The sequence below is a fragment of the Armigeres subalbatus genome, chromosome 3 (assembly GCF_024139115.2).
Source record: "Armigeres subalbatus isolate Guangzhou_Male chromosome 3, GZ_Asu_2, whole genome shotgun sequence".
NCBI lineage: Eukaryota > Metazoa > Arthropoda > Insecta > Diptera > Culicidae > Armigeres > Armigeres subalbatus.
Window position 1 is genome coordinate 236996071 of NC_085141.1, and position 16796 is coordinate 237012866.

At 40.5% G+C, this 16796-nt stretch overlaps 2 protein-coding genes across 4 annotated transcripts in view; one reads left to right on the forward strand and one right to left on the reverse strand.

Moving 5' to 3' along the window:
• Positions 1-1448, forward strand: part of LOC134221083 (zinc finger protein 19-like) — a 59033-nt gene extending 57585 nt beyond the window's left edge. For all 3 annotated transcript variants that reach the window (XM_062700269.1, XM_062700270.1, XM_062700271.1), the window contains exons 4-5: positions 404-913; positions 972-1448. In XM_062700269.1, the coding sequence (XP_062556253.1) occupies positions 404-913; positions 972-1409 (948 nt within the window). In that variant the 3' untranslated portion in view covers positions 1410-1448. The remainder of the gene's footprint in view (positions 1-403; positions 914-971) is intronic.
• An 8796-nt stretch (positions 1449-10244) lies between these two features.
• LOC134227031 (uncharacterized) lies at positions 10245-12741 on the reverse strand. Its single transcript, XM_062708223.1, has 2 exons — positions 11178-12741; positions 10245-11111 (listed from the first exon to the last, which is right to left on the reverse strand). Exons 1-2 carry the CDS (start codon positions 11514-11516, stop codon positions 10281-10283), a joined length of 1170 nt encoding a protein of 389 aa, XP_062564207.1. The 5' UTR covers positions 11517-12741; the 3' UTR covers positions 10245-10280.
• Between the last annotated feature and the right edge of the window lie 4055 nt (positions 12742-16796).

Here is a 16796-nt window from a genome sequence, read left to right on the forward strand (position 1 = left end):
AGTTTATACAACATTTTCAATACAATTAGTTCTAGCCTAAATATCTGTTATCTGTGGTGTTGCTTAGAACCGCATTATCTATGCGGTCGTCTAAATTATTTTTGTTTAAATAGGGGGAATGACGGCAATGGCAGGTTTTGTTCTATTATTGGCAGGGGTTTTTTTTTGACTGACTAGGCTCAAATGTAGCCTAAACATTCTTTGCATATCAAAGAATATTTTGGCCAAATTTCATAAAATTTGGTCGACAAAATCCCCCCTGCCAATAATAGAACAAAACCTGCCAAAGCCGTCTTTCCCCCTATTTAAATGCATGATGAGTGTATTGATTACATGAGAAGATTAGCTGCATAGAACTTTAAATAAATTTAACTAATTTACCTCATTGTGCATTCTCTTCAAGGTGGAAATGCTAAAAAATGAACCGACAATTTTGACGATCCCAGAAAACAAACTTTCGAATCATGCACCAGGAGAAAACCGAAAACTTTTGCTCTGTGACAAATGTGAAATGGAATTCCCGGATGTGGACACGTTCACAACGCACTACTTAGGGCATGGTAGTGATGCAAGCTTCATGTGTCAGTTTTGCTGGCGAAACTATACTCGACTGTATTGGTTCCGAGTTCACATGAAAACCCATGCCCACCAAATGCCAATTGTTTGCATGTTTTGCGATGACTACTTCATGACCACCACATTGCACGAAACTCATCTTCGAACAGTTCACCAGTTGAGTAAAGCCGAAATGGACCAATTGGTTGAAGCCATGAATAAGGATCAGAAGAATCCATTCATGTGCATGGAGTGCGGTAAATGGCTTAAGTCAGAGAAACATCTTGCTATGCATCGGAATATGCACGAAATGGTAGAGGGAAGAATTATTCCGATGGAATCAAAAGACGGAAAATTGGTGAGATATTTCTGATATTTAAAATCGCTAAATGTTAAATATTTTCAATTATTTCCAGAATGCAGCAACTGCAAACAGGCCAGTCTCCGATAATCCCACTCTATTGAATAAAAGGGCTTCCGGAAAGTCTAAAATGAAACCGATTCACATTTTCGAATGTAACATTTGTTCGAAAAATATCAGATCTATCGAGGAAGTTCGTCTGCACTTGCTATCCCATTCTGAAAATCGTCTCTTCAAATGTGAAGTATGCGATGAGCGGTTCCGAGCGATGGCACAATTGCAGCAGCATCAATGTGGTGGCGGCAGGTCCATGGCATTTCCAGCGGATTATCACAAATGCTGTGAGTGTGGTAAAATTTTCTCCCATGCTGCTGGGCTGGCATGTCATACCAGGACACACGAATGTTATATGGAGGATTATGCGTGTGACAAATGCCCGTTGAAGTTTAAAGTTTTGAGTGCTTATCTTATTCATCGTGCTAAGTTTCACTGAATAGCTGGCGTGAAAGTAATATAATATATACACATATTTGCCAAACGCTGAGTGGTTATTTCCCGAAAGAAATCAATTGCGACAATGCAAGTGAAAGAAGTTATGTATCAACTGGGATAGATTTTCTTACAAACAAAAAATGCTGAGTGAAACGTGTCCTAGTTTTGGGTTGCAATAAGATTTACAAAAGAATCGAATGGGCATCAATCCTTACCGGTTCGGTGCGGTTTTTGCTTTCTGCAAAGACATGGAATTGGAAATTGCCGTGGCTGTAGCAGTGATGGGAAATGTCAAAAAAATGTCATGGCATTGCTATTACTAATTTCTTAATAACTTTTTTTCAAAAGTCATTTACAGTTCGGACTTTTTGATTAACATGTAGTACTTAAAGGGTCCTAGAACTTTGTCGAACAGATCATTGTTCTAAATACAAAGTGAGAGTCATGAAAGCGAGATTAGAAAAATGTCACGGAATGTCATGACATTAATGTCATTCGACACTAATTCGGCTCTCACGCTTCCAATGTCATATTTAGAGAAATTACCTGTTAGAAAAAGTTTTCGGGTCCTTTAAGGGCTACATGTTTATAAGGAAAACATAATTGTAAATGACTTGTGAGAAAAGTTATTAGCAAGTTAGTCCCATGACATCGATATGACATTTCCCGTCACTCATGCCGCTGTAGTGTGGCATGTGATGAGTGTATGATAAATGCACGTGGATAATGTGCTAAGGTTATTGTACCTGTGTTTCACTTCATGTACCTATATTAATCACAATTTGCTATCATGGAATAGAGTTTGAAAAGCAAATTGGGTCAGTAAGTAAAACTTTCCTGCAAATCCTGTGACAGACAGCTGATCGATTAGGGAAAAAACAATCAGGGGCGATCGGGGCAATATGTGCCACCTAAGAAAATCGTTCCGAAAAGCGCTGAAAAGCTAAAAAATCACCATTCAAATGTTGTTGACTAATACTAGGGAGTGCTACCTTTCATATTACGGTCGACTCTCTACATCTCGATGTTCTATATCTCGATATCTCTCCCTATGTCGATGGTTTCCTCAGTCCCTTCAATCTACATATATTTGGGCTTTCTACATCTCGATAACCTCCCTATCTCGATATCTCTCTATCTCGATGGGTTCTGATCATATTTTGTTCATGATTCACTCTCTTTATTTCGATATGTTCAAATTTTTAGGCTACTAGACCATCTTTGGACAATAACAAACACAACGCAAAATGGAGTTCACCTTCTTCAAAAATATTCTGGAGTTAGCCTTCGTCATAATATGGTCGATCTGGCTGCCCTCATTTCCTCTCGCCCAAGTGACTATCCGACATTGTGCTCCTCAGAGCGAAGTTGTGCCCTGCAAGAAAAATTTCAGCTGCTCTGACTGTGAATGAAGACGAATTTCCCGAAGAGATTCTTATCTCCATCTTCGAAATCGTCCACTCCAATTTGGGCATTAGTATATCATTAGTTGACACGGACCATAAGTTGCTCTCGTGTCTTATTAATGTATCTCAATCCTACCCCAATATGGTAGCACGAGAGAAATCATTGAACAATGCCATGCAGACCAAATGGGATTTAAAGTTGCTCCAACAGGAGAAATTCAAAGCAAGTTTCCATGAGGCTTTGGGTAAACAAAAATAGATGTAATTGGCATGCAAATCTCTGATGTCTGGGAAAACTGAAGAAAGCAGCGGACACTACGATATCTGAGCTGCACAAAATACCTCTGTCACCTCCTCGCAGGAAAGCGATGGCAAATGTTAAGAAATGGTCTTTTCGAAACAAAATTAACCCTTAACTATAAGGTAGGCGAAAGGATTAGTCGGGCTCATCAGTACATGAAAAAGCACAGGAAAAAGACGCGCAGGACCCGCAAGTCCTACATATCAATGCGCAAATGGAGAATTGGAAAAGAGGTTGATTGTCTTCATTCAAAGAGACTTGAACAAATTGAAGATGAGATATGCAATATACCAGGCGTAGACGAACTATAGACGCCATCATCAGAGAGAGCAAAAACGGTAAGGCGCCAGGATTGGATAACTTAAGTGCAGATTTGATTAAATACGCTGATCCCAACACAATTAACAAGTTCAAGAACATACTGCAGCGGATTTGGAAGGAGAACATAATACCTTTCCAATGGAGACGGTCTTTACTAGTTCCGATTCCGAAAACAGCAAGACCAAAAAACAAGATGACTACAGGAGGATATGCCTGACCAGCACAGGATACAAGGTGTATGCCTCATGGATACTACAAGCCCTAATCCAAAGCACAACACCCATCGGCGTCCATCAAACGGCTTTCCTTCACGGCAGATCGACAATGGATCATCTCTTTGTGGCTAAGCGGATCCTAGAGAAGAAATGGAACGCTGGTGATGATGTAGTGTTGATGTCTTTGGACATTAGTAAAGCGTTCGACACAATCTCGCTGAAGACATTTTGGAGAGAAAGAATGCTTCAGCGGGGCTGATCAGAAGAGGTGTTGAATGCATCAGGGAGTACTACAAAACGTTGTGGAGCGGGCAAAAGTCAGCGAAAGAGACTCGTCGTATGGGAATAAAACAGTGCTGTCCACTCTCCTCATAATGTGTTTGACTTGGTAATGGAGGAGGCACTGCGAAATACGGAAGACGAGTTGAGAGGGTTCTTCGTGCTCAATCAAATGCACAACATCCGTTTCCCAATCATTTTAGTGTACGCTGACGACATCCTTATTATTGCAAGCAGCAAGGAGGAGTTGGATAGATTGATACCGGTTCTCAAGAAACATTTGGAGAAAGTCAATCTGACGCTGAATGCTTTAAGGTCTGAGGGAAGCTCTCTCGCGGTAGAGCGCTATTTTCGTACTAAAATATCTATAACTCGGAATTGGGAACGAATTTCGCTTATCCCAACTGACAATCTCTTTGAAATTTATCAAGGAATGTTCCTACAAAATTTCATGGACCTACTATTTCCCAAATTTGAATTAAGCTCTAAATACTGAACTATTGTAGAACTGAAATTTTCGCTTCTCAGTACCTCTCTCCGATGATTTGAGGCACAAAGGAACCGAATTTCGCAAAACCCAACTGACAAAAGTTTTGAATTTTTCCAACGATCATTTTGATGTAATAAAAAGTATATGTCACCGCAATAAATTTTGGAGGAAGCTCTTTTTACTTCAACCAAGTTTTTTAAATTCCATACAAAAATTACCATTTCGGGAGAGCAGCCAATAGCATATTTTCTTGTGGCGCACGGCAGGAAAGGAGCGATGAGAGCGGTAGAGAGTCCTTCAACTTTGTATCTAGCGTGACACTAGAAAAAAGCGTATTCCAATTTGTGAACACGATGATGCCAAATATATATAAATTGAAATCAAATATTGGAATTTGATGAGATAAACAATCGAAAATTAATAAAACAAATAAGACAAATAGAACAAATAAGCAAAATAAAAGAAATGAGACAAATAAGACAAATAAAGCAACTAAGACAAACAGTACAAATAAGATAAACAAAACAAATTCCTACGGAAATCCCTCCAGGTAATCCTCCAGAAGTTCCTCCGGAAGTTCCTCCGGGAATTCCTCCAGGAAATCCTCCAGAAGTTCCTCCAGGAATTTCTCCTGAAGTTCCTTCAGGAATTACTCCGGAAGTTCCTCCAGTAATTCCTCCTGGAATTCCTCCGGAAGTTCCCCCAGGAGTTCCTTCGGAAGTTTCTCCAGAAATTACTCCGGAAGTTCCTCCAGGAATTCCTCCGGAAGTTCCTCCTGGAATTCCTCCGGAGGTTCCTCCAGTAATTCCTCTGGAAGTTCCTCCAGAAATTCGTTCGGAAGTTCCTCCAGGAATTCCTTCGGAAGTTTCTCCAGGAATTTCTTCAGAAGTTCTTCCAGGAATTTCTACGGAAGTTTCTCCAGGAATTACTCCCAAGATTATCCAGGAATTCTTTCGGAAGATTCTCCAGAAATTCTTTCGGAAGTTACTGCAGAAATTCCTTCGGAAGTTTATCCAGGAATTCTTTTGGAAGTTTCTCCAGGAATTCCTTCGAAAGTTTCTCCAGGAATTCCCTCGGAAGTTTCTCCAGGAATTCCTTTGGAAGTTGCTCCAGAAATTACTTCGGAAGTTTCTCCAGGAATTCCTCCGGAAGTTTCTCCAGGAATTCCTTCAGAAGTTCCTCCAGGAATTCCTCCTGAAATTCCGACAAGAGTTCCTTCGGAAGTTCGTCCAGGAATTCCTTCAGAAGTTGCTCCAGGAATTTCTTCGGAAGTTCCTCAAGGAATACCTTCGAAAGTTCCTCCAGGAATTCCTTCGGAAGTTCCTCCTGGATTTACTTCGAAAGTTTTTCCAGGTTTTCAGGAATGCCTTCGGAAGTTCTTCCAGGAGTTCCTTCGGAAGTTCCTTCAGGAGTTCCTATGGGAATTCCTCCGGAAGTTCCTTCGGGAATTCCTCCGGAAGTTCCTTCGGGAATTCCTCCGGAAGTTCCTTCGGGAATTCCTCCGGAAGTTCCTTCGGGAATTCCTCCGGAAGTTCCTTCGGGAATTCCTCCGGAAGTTCCTTCGGGAATTCCTCCGGAAGTTCCTTCGGGAATTCCTCCGGAAGTTCCTTCGGGAATTCCTCCGGAAGTTCCTTCGGGAATTCCTCCGGAAGTTCCTTCGGGAATTCCTCCGGAAGTTCCTTCGGGAATTCCTCCGGAAGTTCCTTCGGGAATTCCTCCGGAAGTTCCTTCGGGAATTCCTCCGGAAGTTCCTTCGGGAATTCCTCCGGAAGTTCCTTCGGAATTCCTCCGGAAGTTCCTTCGAATTCCTCCGGAAGTTCCTTCGAATTCCTCCGGAAGTTCCTTCGAATTCCTCCGGAAGTTCCTTCGAATTCCTCCGGAAGTTCCTTCGGGAAATCCTTGGGAAGTTGCTTCGGGAATTCCTTGGGAAGTTCCTTCGGGAATTCCTTGGGAAGTTCCTTCGGGAATTCCTCCGGAAGTTCCTTCGGGAATTCCTCCGGAAGTTCCTTCGGGAATTCCTCCCGAAGTTTTTTCGGATATTCCTCCGGAAGTTCCTTCGGAAATTCTTCCGGAAGTTCCTTCGGGAATTCCTCCGGAAGTTCATTCGGGAATTCCTTCGAAAGTTCCTTCGGTAATTCCTCCGGAAGTTCCTTCGGGAATTCCCCCGGAAGTTCTTTCGGGAATTCCTCCGGAAGTTCCTTCGAGAATTGCTCCGGCAGTTCCTTCGGGAATTCCTCCGGAAGTTCCTTCGGGAATTCCTCCGGAAGTTCCTTCAGGAATTCCTCCGGAAGTTCCTTCAGGAATTACTCCGGAAGTTCCTTCGGGAATTCCTCCGGATGTTCCTTCGAATTCCTCGGAAGTTCCTTCGAATTCCTCCGGAAGTTCCTTCGAATTCCTCCGGAAGTTCCTTCTGGAATTCCTCCGGAAGTTCCTTCTGGAATTCCTCCGGAAGTTCATTCGGAATTCCTCCGGAAGTTCCTTCGAATTCCTCTGGAAGTTCCTTCGGGAATTCCTCCGGAAGTTCCTTCAGGGAATTCCTTCGAATTCCTCCGGAAGTTCCTTCGGGAATTCCTCCGGAAGTTCCTTCGGGAATTCCTCCGGAAGTTCCTTCGGGAATTCCTCCGGAAGTTCCTTCGGGAATTCCTCCGGAAGTTCCTTCGGGAATTCCTCCGGAAGTTCCTTCGCGAATTCCTCCGGAAGTTCCTTCAGGAATTCCTCCGGAAGTTCCTTCGGGAATTCCTCCGGCAGTTCCTTCGGGAATTCCTCCGGAAGTTCCTCCCGGAATTCCTCCGGAAGTTCCTTCTGTAATTCCTCCGGAAGTTCCTTCAGTAATTCCTCCGGAAGTTCCTACTGGAATTCCTCCGGAAGTTCCTTCGGGAATTCCTCCGGAAGTTCCTTCGGGAATTCCTCCGGAAGTTCCTTCGGGAATTCCTCCGGAAGTTCCTTCGGGAATTCCTCCGGAAGTTCCTTCGAGAATACCTCCGGAAGTTCCTTCGGGAATTCCTCCGGAAGTTCCTTCGGGAATTCCTCCTCCTGGAATTCCTCCGGAAGTTCCTTCGGGAATTCCTCCGGAAGTTCCTTCGGGAATTCCTCCAGAAGTTCCTTCGGGAATTCCTCCGGAAGTTCCTTCGGGAATTCCTCCGGTAGTTCCTTCGGGAATTCCTCCGGAAGTTCCTTCGGGAATTCCTCCGGAAGTTCCTTCGGGAATTCCTCCGGATGCTCCTACGGGAATTCCTCCAAAAGTTTCTCTGAAAACTTCCAGAGGAATTTCCGAAGAAACTTCCAGAGGAATTCCCGGAAGAACTTCTTATTTGTCTTGTTTGTCTTATTTGTCTTATTTGTCTTATTTGTCTTATTTGTCTTATTTGTCTTATTTGTCTTATTTGTCTTATTTGTTTTATTTGGCTTATTTGTCTTATTTGTCTTATTTGTCTTATTTGTCTTATTTGTCTTATTTGTCTTATTTGTCTTATTTGTCTTATTTGTCTTATTTGTCTTATTTGTCTTATTTGTCTTATTTGTCTTATTTGTCTTATTTGTCTTATTTGTCTTATTTGTCTTTTTTGTCTTTTTGTCTTATTTGTCTTATTTGTCTTATTTGTCTTATTTGTCTTATTTGTCTTATTTGTCTTATTTGTCTTTGTCTTATTTGTCTTATTTGTCTTATTTGTCTTATTTGTCTTATTTGTCTTATTTGTCTTATTTGTCTTATTTGTCTTATTTGTCTTATTTGTCTTATTTGTCTTATTTGTCTTATTTGTCTTATTTGTCTTATTTGTCCTATTTGTCTTATTTGTCTTATTTGTCTTATTTGTCTTATTTGTCTTATTTGTCTTATTTGTCTTATTTGTCTTATTTGTCTTATTTGCCTTATTTGTCTTATTTGTCTTATTTGTCTTATTTGTCTTATTTGTTTTATTTGTCTTATTTGTCTTATTTGTCTTATTTGTCTTATTTGTCTTATTTGTTTTATTTGTCTTATTTGTCTTATTTGTCTTATTTGTCTTATTTGTCTTATTTGTCTTATTTGTCTTATTTGTCTTATTTGTCTTATTTGTCTTATTTGTCTTATTTGTCTTATTTGTTCTATTTGTCTTATTTGTCTTATTTGTCTTATTTGTCCTATTTGTCCTATTTGTCCTATTTGTCTTATTTGTTTTATTTGTCTTATTTGTCTATTTGTCTTATTTGTCTTATTTGTTTTATTTGCCTTATTCGTCTTATTTGTCTTATTTGTCTTATTTGTCTTATTTGTCTTATTTGTCTTATTTGTCCTATTTGTCTTATTTGTCTTTTTTGTCTTATTCGTCTTATTTGTCTTATTTGTCTTATTTGTCTTATTTGTCTTATTTGTCTTATTTGTCTTATTTGTCTTATTTGTCTTATTTGTCTTATTTGTCTTATTTGTCTTATTTGTCTTATTTGTCTTATTTGTCTTATTTGTCTTATTTGTCTTATTTGTCTTATTTGTCTTATTTGTCTTATTTGTCTCATTTGTCTTATTTGTCTTATTTGTCTTATTTGTCTTATTTGTCTTATTTGTCTTATTTGTCCTATTTGTCCTATTTGTCTTATTTGTCTTACTTACACCAGCACCACTATTATCACCCAAATACTTTCCAAAGCTTTTGTGGAAACCTTGTACAGAAATCCTCCCGCGATATTTTCTAATGTTGTTCTAGAAACGGCTCATGTTTTCATTTTCCAAAACCAGCTGGAGTTTGTTTATTTTGATTTCCTCATTGCGTGATTGGTCGGCGCTGCTGCTGTTCTCTCGCCGAACCACTGCATGAGTGATAAATTTCTTCCCCATTGTTGCCAATTCCTTTTGTTCTCCGTTTACGGCAAATTCTCAAGCAATTGTAAACTGCATAATGATGAAATAATTTTGGCGACACTGACACCGTCATTCTGGCGGGCTGAATTGTGCAATTTTCTCTCTCAGAGAGTGCTACCACGTGCTTTTTTAACGGAAAACCCTTCCCTCAGACCTTAAGGACACCAGGAGGAGAAGCCCCAGCATCTATATTAATTGATGGACACACGTACGAAGTATTTAAGGAACTCGACTACCTTGGAGTAACAATTACGCTATAGGCTATAAAATCATCCAAAGCAGTCATCGCTGTTGCAGAAGAGAACAAGCCTAGCATTGAAATCGGATGTTTGCTCTATAGCTCAATCATATCACCAACCATGACATTTGAAGCGCAGGTTTCTGTAATTACCAAACACAAGCGTTCATCTATGCGGAAGCTCGAACAATAGATAGTTAAAGAACTAGCCAATTGTTGTGCGGGGAATGATGAAAGGCCAACCGGTGCTAAAATTTTGCAAGGGAAAACCGTTACAAAGTGTAGTGTCCGGCGGGGACGGCTGAACGATTCAGCCATCTCCAGTTGCTGCTCGATTCGCAGCAGCTCGGTAGCCAACTTGATTCGGCGAAATACATCACAAAACTGAAGGCTAATATCGTTCACCTGCCACTCTCGCATCTGGTACTTATAACTAATGTATACTGCCGTGAATCGCATATCGGTCCCATTTGCATTTTCGATGATTTTGAGTTAAGTTCAAAAAACGTTATAATGTGTATCGCTTTCCACTGTGGTATTAGAAAATTATATAGTTTGTTCCAAAAATATGTGAAAAAATACCAAGTCAGTTTGTCCCATTATAAAAGTAATCGCATATCAGTCCCATCATGATTATGACTGTAATAAAACAAACAAAGCATATATATTTCATGTGATAACATTATTGTATATAATTCAGATTTATGTAAATCGGTACATAATAACAAGATATCGAATGCATTTTCGGCATATTCAAATCGAATTGCAGCATAATCAACATAGATTTAATCTCCAATTGTAGGTAAGTCGATCCAAAATTGCTGCTTTTCTTCATCTATCATTGGTAATATTGTACCAAGTAAAGCAGATTTTCTTCCCTCGTCAATTCCTCGAGGCTTGCATTGTTTCTTTAAGAGATGTTCCAGGTCAAAATCGTCTGAAGAAATAATGTTTTCTTGCTTAGTTGTGAATATTTTACAGCTTTTCAAATCATCCCCATTCACAGAGTTGCTGTAATAAAATTCTAAGCTGCCTTTCTTAATGACCACCTGCCTAATGTTGTCAATATATGGGCGCGGGCTGAGCTTGTTTAGTACGTACTGAGAAACTGTAAAAGCAGCAGTGAAAAAATGCTCGGGAACCATATCCATCACCTCAACTTTTTGTTTTGCTCCCTGAACTACAGCTTTGAAATCTGAATATGTGATTGGCGGATGTCGTCGCATGGCACCTTCAACGGCAGCATGGAAGCTGTCTGCCGCCATGAATGTGTGCCCTGATTCGAAAAATTTTAGAACCAGTTCCTTCATTTGAATGTTTTTGGAATTCAGCAGAATGATTAAATGTAGAAAAAGGTTCCAATTCTTGTTTTGTGCCGCGCAGTTATCCAACCATAAGACAAGCTTATCTACTTTACTGAATTTCGTTACAACGCGGTGAAAGCACCCAAGCAGGTCTGCAGATGATCGGCCACGAATAGCCTCATTCCAGACACAAGCTACTACTGGTAATGCACGGGTGTACTTTCCTACCGGCGCAAACGTTTCATTGAACGCTATCAATCTTTGTGAGAATACAATAGTTTTAAGTCCTTCCATACGAGGTAGTTGGATAACCTAGGATCAAATGAGAAAATTAACTTACAAACTTATTCGTTATTTAAATATAACTATAAAACTTGCCTTTTGCAGGTCCACTGCTAATACCACATGTCCAGGTTTAATAGATTCCCCATCCTCACGGTACTCGGTCCGAGCTGCTTTGGCTAACCTGAGATGTTCAAAATACTTCTCACAAATGGAACATGAATCGATTCCGGCCATTTCAGCTGTATGCTTAGAAAGTTGCTGGTGCTGGATTGCTTCAATGCATGACTCGCACTCTTCGTGACCGAGCTTAACCATTCCAATATTCATGCTTTTCATTACGCGGCCGTAAAACTGATAGCTGATACTAGAATTATTTGTTTCTTGATAATTTCGATGCATTTCCTTCTGAGTCAAATCCGACGGCAAGTACATTCTGTTCGGAGCATGCTCACGGCGATAATGAGAGATCGTTGGATGATACTTGTTGATGTGCTCCTTCACTGATTGACGCTTATCTGTACTGCGTACGTATTTTCCTCGTTTCGGAGCTTTTGGCGCTGTATTTTCTTCGTCTTCTCCATCATCAACCAATCGGTACACAATGTTTCTGTAATTATGAAAAATCGATTTATCCAGTTCCAGTATGATATAGTTGTAAAATAAAACTTACCCACAATGTTCATTGTAACCCAATGTGTTCAAAAACAATTTTCGGCAAACGGTCCACGATTCGTCACTTGCTGTCTTGCGAATACGGAATTTGTATGAATGATTCTTTTTGGGTTGGGTTTCGGTGTAACGATGGCAGCTGCGCCGTTCCACAGCTATGCGCTGAACTCTTTCTCGTACAAAGCTTTTCCGTCCCGTAGAATTGAGAGCCCAAAAAGCTTTGTTCATGTCTATTCGGTCATCCTTTGGGACCAACTTATCACACTCTTTGCGGCAACCACAATCCTCTAAAATAACGGTGTGAGCTAAGCGGCGTTTTGTCTCAACATCTGTTCTTCGAATTTCTTTTTTGGTCCTTTTTCTAGAGGTCTTTGTATGATCTCTCTCTGAGTCACCCTCAAAAAAGCTGCCGTCCGAATCGTAAACCGCTGTCGGTGATGATAAGCTTGGTGGGTCTTTATTTACAGATATCCCAGCGAACGCATCCGACTCCTCCGATACCGTTGATGACAACTTGACGCACGATTGTAAGCGTGTATATATTTCCATTTCACGCTGCGAAAAGTACTCATTTTTTTAGAATTAGGATCGAATCCCAGGAATTCCTCGTCTGAACTTTCATTAACATATGCCATTCTTAGCATTTCTAGGCCAGACATTTTGTACGACACTGCTGAATAATTTTCACTGCACACAGTATACGAAACTGAACAGAATACACTATAGTTTACGTTCCATCGACATTGCCTGCTTTGATGAAAACCAAGTACCGTTTACACTGTCTGATACTGATATGCGGTTACTTTGAAGGGTAACGAGTAGAGTAACTTCATATGAGTCCCATTGAATTTTTCTTACAAATGGTTGAACAAATTTTAATTTTAGTGAAGCAATAGTATCGAAAACATTACAATTAGCAATGCTACACAGAAGGATTGCAAATGCAATAGCATAAAAGGGTTACCCAAGAGGTTTATATTATTTTATTTAAAACGCTGTTTTCTCACTTCAATGCTTTTGCAAATGGGACTGATATGCGGTTCAGGGCAGTATATGTCCTCTTATTCAATCAACATATCTTATGACAACCCGTCTCAATCCCTACATCTTCCTCCTGCTCTACTCTTTTACAATTTTACTATTATTGTTTTGCTCTTTTTTTAACACGACGATTTAAAGTTTTGGTTAAACAGAGAATTGTAATTCACAACCAATTAAAATAAAGTATAATAAATCATCTCAGCAAGTTACTTCTGTCTACCATCAAAATCAGTAAAGAATCATCAACATTTTTTTTACGCAACTCTTTGCTTTCTTATTCCCGTTCTTTGTTTACATTTTCTAACACTGAGCTCCAACCAACCACTGATCTCGGAATGCAGTCATGGATAGAGTTTTCCAGGCTCTAGAACATCAATCTTGCATCAAAATCAGAAATAAAATCATCAACAATACTCTACGCAGCTCTTTGCTTCCTTGTTCTCATTATTTGTTTACATTTTCTAACACTGAGCTCCAACCAACCACTGATCTCGGAATGCAGTCATGGATAGAGTTTTCCAGGCTCTAGACTGAGAACATCAATCTTGCATAAAAATCAGAAATAAAATCATCAACAATACACTACGCAGCTCTTTGCTTCCTTGTTCTTATTATTTGTTTACATTTTCGAACGCTAAACACCAATCCACCATTGATCTCGGAATGCAGTCATGGATAGAGTTTTCCAAAAATCACCAACAATACTCTACGCAACTCCTTGTTTACTTGTTCTCACTCAATGTCTACACCCTCAGCCTGTTTTCTTACAGATACTTTCTCAGGGGAATGATTGTTTACCCTATCAGGGATTCACATGCTGGAGAATGATTGCTCCATAGATACCCTCTCTGGGGAATGATTGATAACCCTATCAGGGATTCACGCTTATGAGCATGAGCATTATGACCGCACAATTCGTAGTTGCTATTCCGTGATTGACTGAACTTGCGAAATTGTACAGAGAACACAATGAATGGGGCATGGGATTAGCTACCCATTCTCAATGTACACGTTTCGGGAGCTCAAATATTTAAAGTCAATAACGGCGCCGGCCACGTCCTTGTTAGTCCGACTCTCGTTGCTCTTAGAGACCGAGTATACCTCTGCATCTCCACGATTGTCTTGGGATAGTATATCGTTTTAATTACAAAGGATAATTTATCTGGATTCACTTTGGTAAGCGATGCGATCTATAGGATGGGAAATAACACTTATACGAGTTAAAAGTCATGCACATGCACACCCGGTGGCATATGAAAACTGAGGAGATTCGCGTTTTGGACGCCCGCACGGAAGCGTAGCACTCTGTACTCACTTGCTCGATGGCTACAGCAAATTATTGAAGAACGCGCTTTTCTCGACCGCGCGCATGCGCATGAGCCAACGAACACAAGAAATTTTATTTCTTTCCCGACTAAAACACGCACTGCACTCACTTGTTCGATGGCTATTCTTATTACTGGCCGCGCAATGCAGAACACAATATTTCGGCCGATCGCGCGATCGTTCTGCTGTCCGAAACAAGAGAAATCACGCACCAAACTCCCCTATCAGGGATTCACGCTCAGGAGAAATATTGTTCCATAGATACCCATAGGGACTCCTCCTCAGAGGAATTATTATTCCGGATACCCTCTCAGGGAAATGATAGTTTACCCTATCAGGGATTCACTCTCAGGAAAATGATTGCTTCACAGATACCCTCTCAGATAAATGATTGTTTCAAATACCCTCTCAGGGGAAAGATTGTTTACCCTATCAGGGGTTCACTCTGTATTTACAACATTATACACCCGGTTCTTTTTTTACATGGGTAAGTTTTAGTTGATTACAACCTTTAGCGTTGATGAAGCTATGAGTTAACCCCAACCGTGTAAAAAAATATTGGGTGTAAGTCAATTCATACACTTCCCGCATGAAATGATAACAAATACCAATTGTTTAAGTGTCAACACAGCTGCACAAACTTTCTCTCATGTCGTGGCATACATCATCGAAAGATTTTCCAGCTTTCAATCTCCAGTGGAGTATTCCCTTCCTGTTGGAAAATAGGCGAAATATTTCCCGTGTATAAAAAGGGTAACAAGCGCGATGTTAATAACTACAGGGGAATTACATCGTTATGCGCCGTTTCGAAGCTATTTGAACGTGTTATCATTGATTACGCCAGTGCACACTGCAAGCAACGCATCGACACAGATCAGCATGGCTTTGTAACTGGGCGCTCCATAACTACGAATCTACTGTGTCTAACCTCGTACATCACGGAACGTATGAAAATTCGGACCCAAACGGGTGTGATCTACACAGAACTTTATGCTGCATTAGATAAGTTGAATCATGACATCGCGATCGCAAAACTGGACCGATTAGATATCGGTGGGGATCTTTTGAAATGGTTTCGCTCGTATCTTACTGACCGCCAACAAACGGTCGCATTAGGCGACAACCGATCAACGTACTTTCGTGCAACGTCGGGTATATCACAAGGCAGCCATTTAGGATCGCTGATTTTTATCATGTACTTCAATGATGTCCATCATGCTATGAAGGGTCCACAATTATCATTTGCTGATAATATCAAGATAATCTTACGTATCTGCTCGGTTACTGATTGCCATACTCTCCAAGGTCAAATCAATGCTTTCGCTGAATGGTACACTACGAACCGGATGGTTGTTATTCCGAAAAAATGTTTCGTTATCACCACATGCTGGGAACTACAGTCGAACGGGTGAATCATGTTTTTGTTTTTGATTCAAAACTGACATTTTCACACCACCTTTCATACGTTGTCGACAAAGCGTCTAGAACCCTGGGCTTTGTCATGAAAACAGTTAAAAAAAATTACGAGCGTCTATTGTTTGAAATCGCTGTACTATTCTTTGGTGCGCCCTACATTAGAGTATTATTCGTCAGTATGGAGCCCGTATTACAACACCGGCGTAGAACGTATTGAAACTATTCAACGGTGTTTCCTGCGGTTCGCGCTTTGAAGACTAAACTGGAGAGTCTCGCTGCATCTTCCTAGTTACGAGGATCGCTGTCGCTTGATTGCCTTAGAGCCACTGCGTATCCGGCGGGATGTGGGCAGAGCCATATGTTGCGAAAGAATTTTACAACAAGTCAACATGAACACTCAACCAAGACCGCTACGAAACAGTTCGATGCTAAGGCTCCCCTTCGCCACACTAACTACGGTGCAGAAACTGCAATCTACGGCCTTCAGAAACGTTTAATAGAGTTTATTCCTTGTTCGATTTGAACTTGACGCGGAATGGTCTTGACTATGTGCGTTTATGTCATTAGTATTAATTAATATTTACATTCATCATTAGGGCCAATTGTAGTCTGTTGATGAAATCACACAATAAACAATAAACAATATGGCTAAGAAAGGCCCTTATATTATTATGGTAAATTACTATTAAACATGATCTTCTTCTTCTTCTTATTGGCATTACATCCCCACACTGGGATAGAGCCGCCTCGCAGCTTAGTGTTCATTAAGCACTTCCACAGTTATTAACTGCAAGGTTTCTAAGCCAGGTTACCATTTTTGCATTCGTATATCAGGAGGCTAACACGATGATACTTTTATGCCCAGGGAAGTCGAGACAATTTCCAATCCGAAAATTGCCTAGACCGGCACTGGGAATCGAACCCAGCCACCCTCAGCATGGTCTTGCTTTGTAGCCGCGCGTCTTACCGCACGGCTAAGGAGGGCCCAGGATCATTCGTTTTGAATAATTTTGTGACACCAGTTAAACTTATCATTCACATAACAAGTTTCAATTTGTGGGAAAAGGGCATGTGTGGGAAAAGAATTGGGTGTATATGTGCATAGATTACGATGCAGTGGATAATCTATATTTATGCCATTAGCTGTTTTCAGAGTGTTGGCGCGGCACCAGACGTATAAAAAAGGGTCAAAGTCTTCTTAGCGATTTCCTGAAGGTTTATTGGCAAATGCTTAAAAGCTAAAAGGAATATACTTCAATA

Bases quoted from the DNA above. Each gene is read 5' to 3' on its own strand.
- LOC134227031 (XM_062708223.1), bottom strand. From the start codon at position 11,516: ATGTACTTGCCGTCGGATTTGACTCAGAAGGAAATGCATCGAAATTAT. The intron at 11,112-11,177 runs GCAAGTTTTATA...ATTTGATCCTAG, and splicing joins TAGCAGTGGACCTGCAAAAG to GTTATCCAACTACCTCGTAT.